The sequence below is a fragment of the Echeneis naucrates genome, chromosome 16, assembly GCF_900963305.1.
Source record: "Echeneis naucrates chromosome 16, fEcheNa1.1, whole genome shotgun sequence".
In the NCBI taxonomy this organism is placed as follows: Eukaryota; Metazoa; Chordata; class Actinopteri; order Carangiformes; family Echeneidae; genus Echeneis; species Echeneis naucrates.
This window is the reverse complement of record NC_042526.1, coordinates 178,207-194,231: the sequence shown is the minus strand read 5'-3', so window position 1 is coordinate 194,231 and position 16,025 is coordinate 178,207. Positions and strand designations below refer to the sequence as shown.

The 16,025-nt window shown below is 49.9% G+C and overlaps 3 protein-coding genes across 3 annotated transcripts; 2 read left to right on the top strand and 1 right to left on the bottom strand.

Moving 5' to 3' along the window:
* The first annotated feature begins 205 nt into the window (after positions 1-205).
* On the top strand, positions 206-9,198 carry ambra1b (autophagy/beclin-1 regulator 1b). The gene is made up of 19 exons (XM_029523890.1): positions 206-475; positions 1,306-1,505; positions 1,622-1,680; positions 1,783-1,966; positions 2,391-2,563; positions 2,727-2,793; positions 2,901-4,417; positions 4,628-4,714; positions 4,849-5,034; positions 5,154-5,234; positions 5,309-5,409; positions 5,481-5,591; positions 5,865-6,053; positions 6,135-6,289; positions 6,389-6,528; positions 6,848-6,952; positions 7,023-7,210; positions 7,333-7,458; positions 7,650-9,198. Exons 2-19 carry the CDS (start codon positions 1,374-1,376, stop codon positions 8,165-8,167), a joined length of 4,119 nt encoding a protein of 1,372 aa, XP_029379750.1. The 5' UTR covers positions 206-475; positions 1,306-1,373; the 3' UTR covers positions 8,168-9,198.
* Positions 9,199-10,552: 1,354 nt separating this feature from the next.
* Positions 10,553-11,851, top strand: LOC115056078 (muscarinic acetylcholine receptor M4-like). Its single transcript, XM_029522327.1, has one exon. It carries the CDS (start codon positions 10,553-10,555, stop codon positions 11,849-11,851), a length of 1,299 nt encoding a protein of 432 aa, XP_029378187.1.
* A 281-nt stretch (positions 11,852-12,132) lies between these two features.
* Positions 12,133-15,554, bottom strand: LOC115057028 (midkine). Its single transcript, XM_029523901.1, has 5 exons — positions 15,409-15,554; positions 14,082-14,167; positions 12,885-13,058; positions 12,596-12,754; positions 12,133-12,468 (listed from the first exon to the last, which is right to left on the bottom strand). The coding sequence occupies exons 2-5, from the start codon at positions 14,164-14,166 to the stop codon at positions 12,449-12,451; spliced, it is 438 nt and encodes a 145-aa protein (XP_029379761.1). The 5' UTR covers position 14,167; positions 15,409-15,554; the 3' UTR covers positions 12,133-12,448.
* Between the last annotated feature and the right edge of the window lie 471 nt (positions 15,555-16,025).

Here is a 16,025-nt window from a genome sequence, read left to right as displayed (position 1 = left end):
TTTAATTTGACTGTATAAATTAAGTATGAACTCCCCGGTGATCAGCGTTTTGTCTTTATTGTAATTTTATTTTACATTTATTTCATTGTCACTTAAGTGGATTACATCATTTAAAAATCGTCACTGCGTGAACGGTGTTGTTCGAACTGTTGCAATCGGTGCTCTGTTGAGCAGCCTGAGTATGTGGCTAACTAGCAGCTAGCTAGTTACGCAGTAGCAGGTCGGCGTCGGGCAGCTAATCAAACACCGGACCGATGCCTTAGAAAGCCGTTTCCTCCGCTCCCTCCGGTCATATGGATGTTTTCCGTTGAGCTGGGTGGACGTTGTTCATCACATCAGCCTATTACATGCCGATGTTCGCGGACGAAGACTCGTTATTTACGGCGGCCACATTTTCTGTTTTTGGCCGAGCCAGCTAGCCTGCTAGCTTGTTAGCTTGAGATGGCCCAGCCGGAGAGCTCCAGGAGAAAGGAAGGTAGGCCACACTGCGGGTTAATGTCTCCTCTGGACACCAGCGTGTGTCCGGGTCCCCCTTACCCGAATTAACACGGATTCCGTCCTCCCGGTCGTCCGCTCATGTAGCCGCCGGACTGGCTGTCCGGGTGTTCATTTACTGTTCTGGCTCCAAATCGTCCTTCGGATCTCCATCTGGGAGATTGAGTCGAGTCCGATCAGAGCACTAGGCTGAGGAATCAGCAGGATGGAGTGGACCCGGTCCTGGACTCTGTCCATGGCCGGGGGTCTGTGTCCCTGTTCATGGAGACGTGAGTTTTGTCTCCTTCCTGGTCTGTCAGGGGAGCTTCAGGGTTGGAAAGCTGATCCAGATCGTCTCCTTTCAAGTCTCTAAATTGTGTAGATGAGTGGTTCTCAAATGTGGCTACATGAGGGCTCTCCAGGGGGTACCTGGTACCTTTAAAAATATATATGTTAAAAATAGCAATCAATTCAAAAGCTCTTAAAAATGGTGTATGTTTTTTCTTTTAGCTGAGTATCCCCTCACCAATGGTGTAGACAAGAGAAACTGTTGTGTAATGAATCTGATTGCTCAGTGATCATTTCTGATAATCAGTGAGTGAAATAATCTCCAAGGCGTTTTTGAGATGCCCAATCTGAACGTGTGATCTGGCCCTGCTCCACCTGCCCCACCAGCCCCACCAGCTCGCCCCTGAGTCCCAGACATGGTCTCAGTTTTCGGACTGAAGAATCAATAAAAAACTAATGTTCAGGAAAATGAATCTCAACAAGTTAAACAATAGTTTGACTAATTGATAAGAAAATAAGCTATCTGTGTCCTCTGTCTTTTAGCCTAAACTCTGCATGGACTGGCAGCAGCTTGAGTGAGCAGCCAATCAGCTAAGGCCCCTGGTAGTGACATGGCATCCTGTCAGAGGAACTCGGTCCGGATCCTGTCGAGCCGGGAACGTGGCTCCCAGACCTTCGGGTCTCAGCGGCTCCTGCAGCTGCTGGTGGAGGAGAAAGTCCGCTGGATGAAGTGGCAGAGTCAGGTACTGAAGACCGCCCCCTCATCCTGATTTACTGACTGATTCCCCCCCCCCCATATTGACAGTTAACTGGAATGTATATATATATATATATGTGTGTGTGTGTGTGTCTCTAATAGAAAGTGGAGCTTCCTGACAGCCCCCGGTCCACCTTCTTGTTGGCCTTCAGCCCTGACAGGTGAAGACCTAATTTGTTTCTGACACCCGACAACCTGTCTGTTTTTAATTAGTTGTTATGGGGTCTGCAGTTAATGTCTCTGTCTGTCCTCTGTCTTTAAAGAACACTAATGGCATCCACACATGTCAACCACAACATTTACATAACGGAGGTGAAGACTGGAAAGTGCCTCCATTCCTTAGTGGGCCACCGTAGAACACCATGGTGTGTCACCTTCCACCCCACCATACCTGGACTGGTGGCCTCTGGGTGCCTTGATGGCGAAGTCCGTATCTGGGACCTGCATGTGAGTACGAGCCCTGAGCATTGGTTACTGTGACCGAGTTTCTGAGGCTCCGTCGACTTTCTCTGACTATCTGATATTTGTAAATGAAGTTAAGTCATCACACTGTTAAACCTGTTGATTCTGACAGAGACAACCAGTTGATGGTGCCTTGCAGCCACGATGATGCATTATCTCTTTCCTTGATTTGCTCCTCAGAATTTATTACCAGTGCAATGGATCATGGGATATGTTGGACCACAAAAGATCCACCTGTTGGATCCTCTGTGGTCCAGGATACATTTGAAGGGACCTCTGGACTGGGCAATGTGGTCTCTGTGACTCCAGATTCAGGCTCTGAAGGCTCTCTGACCTTTCCCCAGAGCACTTTGGCAGGGATGGTTGAAGTGTTATGCTGGTGTCTCCAGTGATGGTGTTTTTCCTGCAGGGGGGGAGTGAGAGCTGGTTCACTGAGAGTAATGTTGCCATCGCCTCGCTGGCCTTCCACCCAACTGCTCAGCTGCTCCTGATTGCTACCAACAACGAGCTGCACTTCTGGGACTGGAGCCGCCCGGAGCCCTTCGCCGTGGTCAAGACAGGAAGTGACACAGAGAGAGTCCGGTGGGTGAACTCATAAGCTGTGAAATGTTTCCCTCAGGAGGTAGAGAGTCACGCTAGGAAATGAAACCTGCGTCTGCTGCAGGTCCGTTTGAGGACTCAGATGACCTGGTTCTGATCAGAGTTTTGTGTGTCTTTGTTGTGTTCATGTGTGTATTAATTTCAGGTTGGTGAGGTTCGACCCTCTGGGCCACAACTTGCTGACAGCCATCGTAAATCCGTCCAATCACCAGGTAAGATCTTGTGACGCTATAATAAGATCTTAGGCATGGTTCGTTTCACCAGGCGGACAAAGTGTTTCAGCAGTGATGTGGGTCTGATGGGTCTGTTGTGTCCTCAGAGCGAGGAGGACTCTGAGGTTCCCATGGACAGCGTTGAGATGCCTCACTTCCGTCAGCGCTCCTTCCTCCCTGCCCAGCCAGTTCGCCGCACACCCATCCTTCATAATTTCCTCCACATTTTATCGTCTCGCTCACCGGGCGCTCAGACAGGAGGCGATCAGACCCGCCCACTTGGAGAGAATGGTGGTAATGTGGGGGAAACTCCTAGCATCCCTCTGTCTCAGTACCCCAGCTCGGAACGCGGGCCCTCTTTTCCCGGCTGCACCCAGCACCTGGGCATGGTTTGCCTGTGTAGTCGCTGCTCAGTCAATCGTAATCCTCTGGGCAGTGGTGGCGGCTCCTCTGTGACCCCTTCTGATCTCAGGGTGTCAGTGGACACTCCCCCGCCCCCCTCGGCTTCCACGTTCTCTTCAGCCCGTACAGAGCCCAGACAGGCGTCGGAGCGACCCTCAGCTTTCACCTCCGTCTACTACAGCGCCAGCTCCTCTCTCAATCCCCCTGCCCCAAGCGGCGTCGAGCCGCACTCCACCTCTAGACCAGGACCTGACTGGACCTGCAACTTGCTAAGCATGAGGGAGGGGAGTGTCGGTCCGGGTATGCTGCCTCCCAGAACCTCATCCTCCTCTTCCATCAGCCTTTTGTCAGTGCTGCGTCAGCAGGACGGCTCCTCTCACTCTCCAGTTTACACCTCTGCCAGCGAGGGGCGGGGTTTTGTCCAACAAGGAGAGGGTGGGGCCCGAGATGCCGCAGGCACAAGCAGCGGGCACCACCCCTTTTGGGACGGCTCTCGCAGCAATACGGCTTCCTTCCGCAACGTACTGCAGTGCAACCTGAGTCGCTATTTCATGGAGTTCGACCGCATGCAGGACCTGGAGCCACCACTGGGGAGCAGCATAACAGACCGAAGCCAGGAACAGAATCAACAGCTGCTAAACAATAACATGGACCCAGATAGACCTGGGCCTTCCTCCTCTTCTTCCTCTGCTACCATCATCCACTACCAGCCGCCTGCCCCTCCATCCTCTCACAGCCTGGAGAACAATGTTCCTCCCCCAGCGTCCCGCGGCCATCTGAACCGCTGCAGGGCCTGCCACAACCTGCTGACCTTCAATCACGACTCTCAGCGCTGGGAGCGCACCAACCAAGCCTCTTCCACCTCCGCCTCCTCTCTTGAGCCCTCATCTTCCTCTGCCTCCTTCCCAGCTTCAGCTTCCTCTTGGCAGCCTGAAGAAAGCAGGAGAACTTTAGAGGCCCATTCCCAGGAGAGGAGGGCAGCTCCAGAGCCCAGCGAGCAGCCCCCACTCTCTGGAGGTGGAGCAGCGGGACCAGTGGCCTTCCCAATGGCGTCGTCTTCCAGTCAGCCTGGAGAGCAGACAGTGGGCTTGGTTTACAACCAGGACACAGCTCAGTGGGAAAGAGTTTACCGGCAGGCTGCTACCGGGCGGCCCGCTGAGCCACCGGAGGCCTTAAGCCAAGAAATGCCTGTTGACCCCCCAGATGAAGACTCCCTGAGGAGGTACGTGTCTCCAAGTTAGACAATAGATCTAAAACAACACTGAGGTAGGACAGTCACAGAGTCATTGAGTCTGTCTGACTTTGGATCAGGATCTGGACCAAGTTGGATCTAGTTCTGTCTGTCAGAAAATTAATGTTGAATAAACTGAGTTAAAAGTGAAACATCAGTTCAGTCAGCGTTGTAAGAGCCGACCTTCTGCTTCTGTCTCAGGCGACTGTTGGAGTCATCTCTGTTATCACTGTCCCGCTACGACATGTCAGGATCCAGAGACCACCCCATCTACCCCGATCCAGCCAGGTACACTTCATTTACCCCCCTCCAACCAGGTCAGACCCCTCGCAGCTGTACTGTGTCATAGACAGCTGAAACAGATGTGAGTTGTCTTGACTTGCAGAGACCTGGTTCTAATGTCTGTCCTCTGTGCTGTCCAGACTGTCTCCAGCTGCCTACTACGCCCAGAGGATGATTCAGTACCTTTCCAGACGGGATAGCATCCGCCAGCGCTCTCTTCGCTACCAGCAGAACCGTCTACGGGCCATGTCATCTTCTTCAGACAGTCCAGCCAGCAACCCATCCAACTCCATGGACAACAGTGACGTGGACTTTGAGGAGCTGGAGTAAGTGACGCTCTTTGTCCTGATGATGCCACGAAGTTTTACAGGTTCATTTTTGGAGACCATATGCTGTGGTTTAGTCATTTGAGTCTTTCCTGATTCTGACCCTGTTTTGTTTCCAGTGATAACGGCGACAGAGCAAGGCACAGGACATCAAGAAACGCCCGGATGTCTGCCCCCTCCCTGGGTCGCTTTGTCCCACGGTGAGTCAGCTCTGGTCTGGTGAACCTCAGGAAGATCTGTATCATCCTAAATCCAAACTCTCATTCCCTTGTAGGCGCTTCCTCCTCCCTGAGTACCTGCCCTACGCTGGGATCTTCCATGAGAGAGGGCAGCCTGGTCTGGCTACACACTCCTCTGTCAACAGAGTCCTTGCTGGTATGCACACTGGCCTGCACATGCACACCTTACCTGGTTGTTGTCTCTAAACTGACAACCTGTTCTCTCAGGGGCGTCTATCGGGGACGGTCAGTCCGCTGTTGCCAGCAACATCGCAAACACCACATACCGACTGCAGTGGTGGGATTTCACCAAGTTCGACCTGCCAGAGATCAGCAATGGTACGAGTCAGCACACCATCCACCATAGCTTAGTTGAGGTCTGAGGCTTGGAGGCCCAGCATTGAAACCAGGGGTGTGAAGGTTTTGTGTCAGGTGGTCTTAGTCAGGTTTGTGTTGTAGGCTGGGTGAGTCCACAGGGACCAGGAAAGGAGCAGGTCCAGGGAGCACTCATAGGAAACCTGGATCTGACTCTGATCAGCATCAGGATCTGGACTTGATGCTAGTCAGAGTCACAAACAGCTAACGACACACATCTGTTCACTTCCTGTCAAGCTTCAGTCAACGTCCTGGTGCCAAACTGCAAGATCTACAATGACGCGAGCTGCGACATCTCAGCGGACGGTCAGTTGCTGGCTGTCTTCATTCCCAGCAGTCAGCGGGGTTTTCCAGATGAGGGCATCCTGGCCATCTACTCTCTGGCTCCTCACAACCTGGGGGAGATGCTCTATACAAAGAGATTCGGTCAGTCCCCCATTCACGGCCCAGGCCATGCCAAGTCTTACCTCTGATTTCCTTTAACACGGCTTTGATGTGCCTCCCCAGGTCCGAATGCCATCTCAGTGAGCCTGTCCCCCCTGGGCTGCTACGTCATGGTGGGCCTTGCCTCCCGCAGAATCCTGCTGCACCCGACCACTGACCACATGGTGGCCCAGGTGTTCAGGCTGCAGCAACCGCATGGGGGGGAAACATCCATCAGGGTGAGATCATGCAACATAACGCTACACACAGTGCTACACAACTGAATGGTCAGACAGGGACTGCTGTGTGTGTTAATCCTGTTCCTGTTCTTATCTTAGATGGTCTTTAATGTGGTCTACCCAATGGCTCCAGACCAGAGGCGTCATGTCAGCATCAACTCAGCCCGCTGGCTTCCTGATCCTGGGATGGGTCTGGCCTATGGAACCAACAAAGGGGACCTGGTCATCTGTCGCCCTGTGTGAGTCTCCACCCACATACCATGTGATTGCACTGCCTGTCATGTGACCTCAGTGAGAGGATGATGATGATGATGAAGCTGGAGCTGTTGTTGACTAGGTCCATGACCTGCTCTATGGTCTCTGAGGCAGCAGGACCTGATCCAGAAGAGTAACCCCCACCCCCGCCATGTGATTATCGTCAGGGTCACTCTGAACAGGAAGACCTTTAATTGAAGATCAATTAGTTTTTTAATGAGGCCTGTGATTCGTCCAGAGACACCCTGCTGAAAGACTTCCTTTAATTGTGTGTGTGTGTGTGTCTCCTCTGTGTATGTGTAGGTTCTATCGCAGTGATGGTGAGAGCCCTTCAGAGTCCAGCAGTGAGCCTTTGTTCTCTGTTAACAACAGCGGGACCAGTCGGACTCGAGGTCCCGACAGACCAGGGTGAGGACCCTCAGTGGACCTCAGGATCAGTCCTGGATCAGATCATTAACTCCCTGTCCTCTCCACTCAGGCCTAATCGCTCTGGATGGAGGCTGGATAGGGACATGGGACTGATGAATGCCATTGGTCTTCAGCCCCGACACCCCACCCCTTCAGTGACATCACAAGGAACCCAGACGCCAATCATTCAGCTGCAGAATGCCGAGACACAAACAGAGAGAGACCTATCGGAGCCCGGCGTCGTCCAGCACCCATCGAGTACTGATCCCATACCTGAGACTGGCATACAGAACTCTAGTACCGTTGTGACATAACTGTGGTGTAACTCCTTCTGTCTCAGTGGCTGTTTCTTCAGCATGTTTTCTTCCTTCTGTCCTCAGATGTCCCACCTGAGACTCCGTCCACGAGTCGAGCCGTCCAGAGTCAGGAGGCGTCTCAGGGCAGCAGATCTGAGGACAGCATCCAAACTGACATGTCGTCTGAGACCACGCCCTCCACAGCTGCTGGTAACGCCCCACACTCTGACCTTTGACCCTGCTGACAGGGGACAGAGCCCAGGAGGTCTCTGGGTGCTCAGTCTGATCACTGTCCCATAGCAGTGACAGGACTAATTTGGATCAGGACAAAGTTGGACCAGGACTAAATTGGATCAGAGACTGTATGTGGACCTAATGTGTCTTGTTGCTCGTTGGTCCAGGTGAGACTCCAGAGTTCGGCTCAGGTGAAGACGCTCTGGCTCGAATCCGCCGTCTGATTGCGGAGGGAGGGATGACGGCTGTCGTGCAGCGGGAGCAGAGCACCACCATGGCGTCAATGGGCGGCTTCGGCAACAACATCATCGTCAGTCATCGGATTCACCGCGGCTCTCAGACGGGCTCTGGGGCCTCCAGGCATGAAGACGAACCCACAGTCTCGGCCCCTCCCTCCTCAGGACACCCCCATATTACCACGACCCACTTGTACCCCCCTCCTCAGCTGCCCAATCCGTCTGAGCAGCACGCACCCCATTGGGGCCCCCGCCCCTCCGGCCTGTCTCTTGCTGTGGACATGGACGATGTATTTGGAGGACAGACGGACGATGACTCCTTGCCAGGTCCTTCTTCCTCCCTGCTGCTGTCTTCCCCTCCCCCTCCTCCCTCTGCTCACAGCCCCCCCCCCAGTAGTAGTGGTGGGGGTGGCCCTAACACTTACCCTGGCAACCCATACAGCAGGTAGCTCTCCTATTGGCCAAGATATGCTCCTTAGAGCCTTATCATTATCAAGTGGTTGCCCCCCCATCTCACCCTTAAAACCTGAAGCTGGACAGGTAGTCACTGAAGGACCAGGTCTGTGTCCAAGTGCCATGTGGGGGGGTGGGGGGCATTCTGTCCAATGTGATGTTAACAGACAATAATTGAAGTGAATTCAGCACAACTTTATTTAGCCTGAATCATGTGATGATGACAATGTTTGGACACAGGGGTGGGGGGGGGGTGTCACTGAGGACTGGCCATCACATCAGATACTGTGACTCTGAAGTGGAAAAGAGTTATTTCCTGTCTGGGGGACAGTGGGCGGAGTTTCATCATGACCAGAACTACACACCTCCCCCTCTCTCCATTGTGTGTCTCTTTGTGTGACTGGTAGATTCCTACAGGTTTCACGTGACATCACTTCATGTCACCCCCCACTAGAAAAAAAAACTTGAATTGGTGATGAAGAGCTTCTCCTCCTCCTATGTTCTTACTTTGGTTTTATGGGGGGTGGTTTGACGGACCAATTGGAATGAAGCTTAGGAGGGAGGGCCCTCAGCTGGGAGCTGTTTACTTTCTATTTAACCTGCAGGTTGGTCCAGGTGAGGCCAGGTCAGGACCGGGCTGCATGTGAGACAAACAGGTGACAGAGCTGGTCAGATGCTCCTCCTGGCTTTACTTGATCAATGAACATTTTAAAAACTTGTTGTCTGGATGGTTTCCTGTCTGTACTTTTTTGGGGGGGGTTGTGTTTGGTACGACTGGAGTCTGTACAGAGCTTTGACTTTTAGACGTGATGTAATTAAAGAGCTTTGAGAGTTTCCTGTGAGGATATTTCAATTCAGGTGAAGAGATGCTAACGAGTTCTGTGAACGAAGCCTGTTAATGGGACTTGTTAACCTTAACGAGTCCCACTGACAGTGAGTCCTGTTAATCTCAGCTTTCATTAGTGAACAGTGATGTTTACTCTCAGGTAGTCGTCTAGATTCAAAGCTAATAAATAATTTATCCTGACTTCTTTGTGACCCTGTGAGTCTGAAGCCAAGACACACACACACACACACACTTCAGAATCACCTTCAGAAACCAAACATCACTAACAATCTGGGACGCTTCAATTGATTATCTGTTCCTGTTTTGGCTCCATGAAAGCTTCAGGCGTTTCCCATGATGCACCTAGACAGGGCTTCTCATTAAATATAAGGAGATGACAGGAAGTTTCCAGAGATACTGATTGGGTTGAAGTCATCAGGCTCCGGATGTCAAACTCATCAGTGGAGACAGCAGAAACGACTGATGAGGTGAATTGTAACATCAACAGCATCCCTCATTAAACACACTGCAACCAGTCTGTTGTGACATTAAAGTCCAGAAGTCCTGACGGCTGAATTTAAGGTTCAGTTTCTGAGTCCTCTGAACCAAGACCTCAGACTTTAACCGGACTAACACAGAACCATGTGGCCCTTTAGCCTGAATGGATGTGGAAGATGGCTGTTTTTTTTTTGTTTTTTTTTAAACTGATCAATGAAGCCTTGATCCATCAGATCCAGTGGACCTGACTTGCGTGACAAAAACTGCCTAATGAACCTGGTCCAGACTTAATGACTTAATGGAAAATGACAACATGGCCCGTTCATCACGTCCCACTTGAAGGCGACTCTGGGCTGACAACAATGACAGCAGCTGATGACGTCTGGAGGAGGAGGACGCTCTTCATCCTGTTTATAAACCAGCCGGAGCTGATTCAGCAGCAACATCACCAAAGAGGTTCTCTCTGCACAGGTACCGCTCTGGGTTTATCTCTGTTCTGATCTTCTGTCTCTGTCTCTGACCTGATCTGGTTCTGTTCTGTTCTTGTCTCTGATCTGGTTCTGTTCTGATCTTCTGTCTCTGATCTGGTTCTGTTCCGATCTTCTGTCTCTGTCTCTGATCTGATCTGGTTCTGTTGTGATCTTCTGTCTCTGATCTGGTTCTGTTCTGATCTTCTGTCTCTGTCTCTGATTTGATCTGGTTCTATTCTGATCTTCTGTCTCTGTCTGTCTCTGATCTGATCTGGTTCTGTTCTGATCTTCTGTCTCTGTCTCTGTCTCTGATCTGATCTGGTTCTGTTCTGTTCTTCTGTCTCTGATCTGGTTCTGTTCCGATCTTCTGTCTCTGTCTCTGATCTGATCTGGTTCTGTTGTGATCTTCTGTCTCTGATCTGGTTCTGTTCTGATCTTCTGTCTCTGTCTCTGATTTGATCTGGTTCTATTCTGATCTTCTGTCTCTGTCTGTCTCTGATCTGATCTGGTTCTGTTCTGATCTTCTGTCTCTGTCTCTGTCTCTGATCTGATCTGGTTGTTGTTACTGTTGATGTTTTGTAGGAGACATGGGAGGAGCACTGGAACCAGACCTGAACATCTCTGCTTTGCTCCGCCCCTGTATTAATGCTTCCCATCCAGGTCCAATCAGAGCGTGGCCTTACAGCAGTGGGCAGCTGATCCTCATCGTCATGGTAACCACATCCCTCAGTATCATCACCGTGCTGGGCAACTCGCTAGTGATCCTGTCCATCAAAGTGAACCGTCACTTGCGAACCATCAACAATTACTTCCTGTTGAGCCTGGCGATGGCTGACCTGGTCATTGGACTGTTGTCCATGAACCTTTACACGCTCTACCTGCTGGGGGGCCACTGGCCCCTGGGGCCCATGCTCTGTGACATGTGGCTTGTTCTGGACCACGTGGTGAGCAGCGCCTCCGTCATGAACCTGCTGATCATCAGTCTGGACCGGTACTTCTGCATGACGCAGCCCTTCAGCTACCCAGTGTGGCGGACGGGCAGGATGGCCGGGCTGATGATTGGGGGGGCGTGGCTGCTGTCCCTCATCCTCTGGGCCCCCGCAATCATCTGCTGGCAAACTGTAGGGGGCAAAAGAATCGTCCCTGATGGACAGTGTTACACCCAGCTCCTGGCCAGCCCTGCTGTCACCCTGGCGACAACGCTACCTTCCTTCTACCTGCCAGCGTTCATCATCATCCTCCTGTACAGCCGCCTGTCTGCCGCCAGCCGCAGCCGTCTGAGCGCACTGCAGCCTGAACAAACCTTGCTCAGGACCTCCAACCCATTCAACAAGAGTTCTTACCTGAAATGTAACAGCTGGGTGACCAGTGAACCAGGCTCAGACATCTCTCTGAACCAATCAAAATCCAGCACTTTGAGAACAAAAAGTAACCAGACAGCATCCAGAAGTCCCAGAGACACATCTGAGGTGGTAGATGTGTGCGTGACCTCCACCTGCCGTATCAGAAACGAAGACTACAACAAGATCGAGAACGACTCCTCATCAAACACAGAACTACACAGGTCGGCCTTGACGGTGCTTTCCACCTGTCCGAGCATCAAGTCTGAGGACAGGAGGAGACGTCGAGTGATGGCGAGGGAGAGGAGGGTTACCAAGACCATCATGGCCATCCTTATGGCCTTCATCGTCACTTGGATGCCATACAACATCATGGCTGTGGTGGCAGCCTTTTGTCACGTGTGTGTCCCAGAAGGCCTGTGGAGTACAGGATACTGGCTGTGTTACATCAACAGCGCGGTGAACCCGGGCTGCTACGCTCTGTGCAGTGTCACCTTCAGGAAAACCTTCTGCAGCCTCCTGCACTGTTGCAGAATGAAGCTGTGATCAGGTGTCCAAATTTCACCCGTCTGCTAAGCTGTTGATGAAAACTCATAATGTGAAACTTTGATCAGCTGTTTGTCAGTGAAATGCACCATGGGAATTGTAGTTGACTGACCATGAGACTGAGCTGGATGGGTGCTGTCTGGGAAAGCTGCAAGGAGTTTTCTGTTCAAGATAAATGTTTTCTGAACTGAACTGAACCTGGATCAGAATCTAAATAACTGCCGCTTCATTATCATCACCACATCATCATCAAACCACAAACCAAACGTCACTAAAACAATGTACAGTTTAATTTGTTCATTTGTGCAAGTCAATAATCTACAGTTCAAAAATAGAATCATACATTGAAAGATTCTGTCATCATGATCCTGAAGCTGAGACTGAAGTCTTGGACTGAGTCCAGTTCTCAGAGAGGATCAGATCCTGATCTGGATGTTAATGGAGTTTAAGCTAAGTTCTTTAGGCCTAAACATTAAAGTAGAAGCTACAGTGTTAAAATGAACTAGAGGAGAAGTTGGTTCTGGTTCTGGTCTCTGGGTTTAATGAGTAGGGAAGACGATTGTTGAGCCAGAGGAAGGGACTTCCCTCCATCATCCTTTAGTTGGCCGCCTTCTCCCCTGAAGACAAACATGAAGAAATTAATCATGCTGTTGTTGTCCTGTTTAATATGTTTGAAATTAAAGGCTTTGTTGTGACATCACAGAGGAACAGCTCAATCTTCCTGGGTGGGACCTCAGGTCTCACCTCTGGCCTTCTTGACTTTGGGGGAACAGGGTTTGGAGACCTTGACTGTGGTTTGGCACTCAGCATTGAACAGCGCTCTCTTCAGAGTTCCTGACCGGCTCTTGGTGTTGGTGTCACCGTCACATGGACCCCACGGACCGAACCTGTACTTACAGTCACCTAAGGGAGAAAGACCATGCCCACAACTGTGACATCATTGTCATTGTCCTCACACTGACAGCAGAGCAGAAATTAGTGATTGTGTTGTGTAGTCACTAAGAAGTCATGGTGTTATGTAGTCTTGTCTCACTGATGTCCTTCTTCCAGTTGCAGGGTATTCTGCAGTGAATCTTGTAGGATTTGTCTTTACAGGTTGCGTCTCTCAGTCCATCTCCACAGTCTCCGTCCTCAGGGACACATTTCCCGTAAAGCGTCTCTGATGCTCCGCAGTCAGACTCCAGTCTGGACTTCTCATGTTTCCCACCTGGAAGAGACCGACTTTCCATCACACTGCACTGTGATGTCACCACCCCAGCAGGTACGTCCAGGTGTTACAGAATAACACATCAACTTTCTGCTTCCTGCCTCGAGAAACATTCACCACCCCATGACCCTATGACCTCATGGGGACCCTGATCCTTCAGACCTTCAGGCTGGTGGTCTAAACACTCTCTGGATTGTTTGAGCATCTTCTGCTACACAGTCTTAACTGAATGGACAGGATGTGGTCTTCTGATGATTAAGTAATGCTGTTGTTGATTGAATGATTACTTCACCAGCCAATCAGAGACAAAGGTCTTAACGGTGTGAGGGTGTTACTTATATTGAAACTTTTTAAAGGCATCATTATCTGCTTCACCTTAGTGGCTTCATTCGATGCCTAACGTTGGATATTTAAATTGATTTCATGATTGACTGAATTTGAACAATGTAAGTGATGACACCTGATTTTTAATTCATACTGATATTTTCACATTGCGTTGTGAGTGCAGAGAATCACAATTTTTTTTTTTCCGCTCGTCACACGTTCTTTGACATACATCTAAACCAGAGGTGTCCAAATCCAGTCCTGGAGGGCCACTGTTCTGCATGTTTTAGATGTTTCCTGCTCCATAACACCTGATGATCTGAGTGGCTCCTGATCAGACCTCAGCAGAGCTTGATGACGAGCTGATCAGCACTGCAGGACAGTGGTCCTCCAGAACCGGACACGTCTGATCTAAATGAAGTGAAAAGTTAGCCTGTGCCAGATCAGGCTAATTCACCAGCATGAGTTACCATGGTAACTCAGCGGGAACTCATTTTAGTCTCACTGATGGAACAGAACTCTGACTTAACCAAGCCAGACTTGTAACTTAGTTGTTCTTTATCTACTGTTGATGTTGTTGTACTACTGTGGTACAATTGTTGCTGTTTTTAAGGTGATGTGTGTTGCCAATGAGATGGTTCTAATTTCAGATGTGTCTCAGCTAGCTAGCATGCTAACGGCTGCTGGTTTAAGTCTCACCTCTGTGATTCTTTCCTCTCCTGTTGGCCTCAATGAGTGTTAGGACCAGGACCAGGACCAGGGTCATAGAGAGGAAGCGTCGCATTCTGCAGAGACACACACAGCTGATGGAGAAAATCAACACAACACACAACATCTACAAAAAGAACAGGCCGGGGGGCGGGGTGCCCGTTGTTTCACATCTGGAAGAGTCTGCCTGAACGTGGTGGCGTGGTCTAAGCCTGTACCATCTGGTCCACATAGAATCTACTCCCTTTTCAGATCAGCCCCAAATCTGCGACATTTAATCTCAATAATCTGATGTGGACCAGATTAAAGGAGTCTACCAGAGACCCAGACCAGCCCTTCGTTTGTTCCTTGGGGTTTGATGAACGGCAGTGGAGGAGCTCTTACCAGAAATGTAGTTCAAGCTCTTGGCTCCACTCGGACAAAAAGAGAGTCAATTACCCATAAAGCCCCTCTCTCCCCCGCCCCATCTCTGTTGTTATTGTGCTGAGAAATGACGAACTCCTCCTTTAGGCCTCCATTAAAGCTGTGGCCTCTTTCACTCGTCAGCTGGCAGTGCAAATCCTGTTCTTCTCGCTCCTCCTGCGGCCTTTTATGAGCAAAGACCCGGCTCTCAGCAGGAACCAGTCTGTCCTCCATCAGGGGGAGTGGGGGGGGGGGCGAACAGCATCTGAAAGGCCCTTTAGATTTTTCCTCAAACGAATACTGATTCATTGGCCCAAGACAAAGCCTTCTCTAGCCTGGTTCCATTTCTCTGAAGCTGAACACAATGTTTTAGGAGCTGCCCCCCACTCCCCCCGCTCAGACTGCCCTGAATAGAAACTGATTTACATGAGAAAACAATGAAATCTTAGCAAGAAGAAAAGGAGTGGGATGCTCCTGAAAATGAGCAGCAACATTTGGAGGAAGTTGCTGAGTCTCAGGGTTCACCCTCACATCCGGAACCAAACAGGGACGAGTACAGAGCTGCCGACCTTGGCCCGGCACAGAAGAGTCTGTTTCTGATTAAATGTGGAGCTGAAAACAACAACAAAATAAAAGCTGCTGACAGACTGAATACTGACAACAAACTGTTGGGACTGTGTCATTGTTTACAAAGTGCCCTTCAAAATAAAGTTAGAGAAACCAGCTTTAAAAATTTCCTTTTCTCTTCTCTTCCTTTGTGTTACATCTGTTTATTAATGTTTCACATATTCAGTCACATTAAAGCACAAAACAATCATGAACAATCAGCTGATCCCACAATGCAGACAAATACACTACAAATACACACAAGGTTGGTAAGATGTATAGTGTGTAAGATAGAAACATGAGAACTTACTTGTCGGTTCAGAGCAGCAGTCAGTCGACTGAACTCTTCGTCTTCTGTCCCTGCTTCAGCTGCTGCTCAACTCCTCCCCCGCCTGCACACGCACACTGTGCGTGGACATCACAGGCTTTAAAGCTTCTGATGAAAAACAAGCTCAGCTCTCTAGCATAAACGGTGTGTTCATTGTTGTGCATTGTACAGTGTATCAGTTTCTGTGTGTTGTGTCTCATTCTGACTCACAGTGATGACTTCAAGATATAAAATTGTAACAATCAGAGAGAAACTTGACGTTCAGCCATTTCATTTTGGAATTAAACCTCCCTGAAAATCTACTTGTAGCTAAACCTAAAATTTTATTTCTGAAATCCTTCAAAAAGACTTTTGTGAACTGACACAAAATGGTCATTTGCCTCAGAAGATTCTGTCAGAATTTTGATTTAACATCAAATGGCAGAAATCCCAAACTGGTCCCCATACTGGTCCTGGTTCTGACTGTTAGACCGATGGTCATTTTATTCCACAGACTGGATCCTGTGACTAATCCTGTGTTGCTAATCTGGTTTAAATCACATTGATCACAGTTTGTTCTCTGATTCTCAGTAGATCACTTCTGGTTCAGAGTCTCCAGG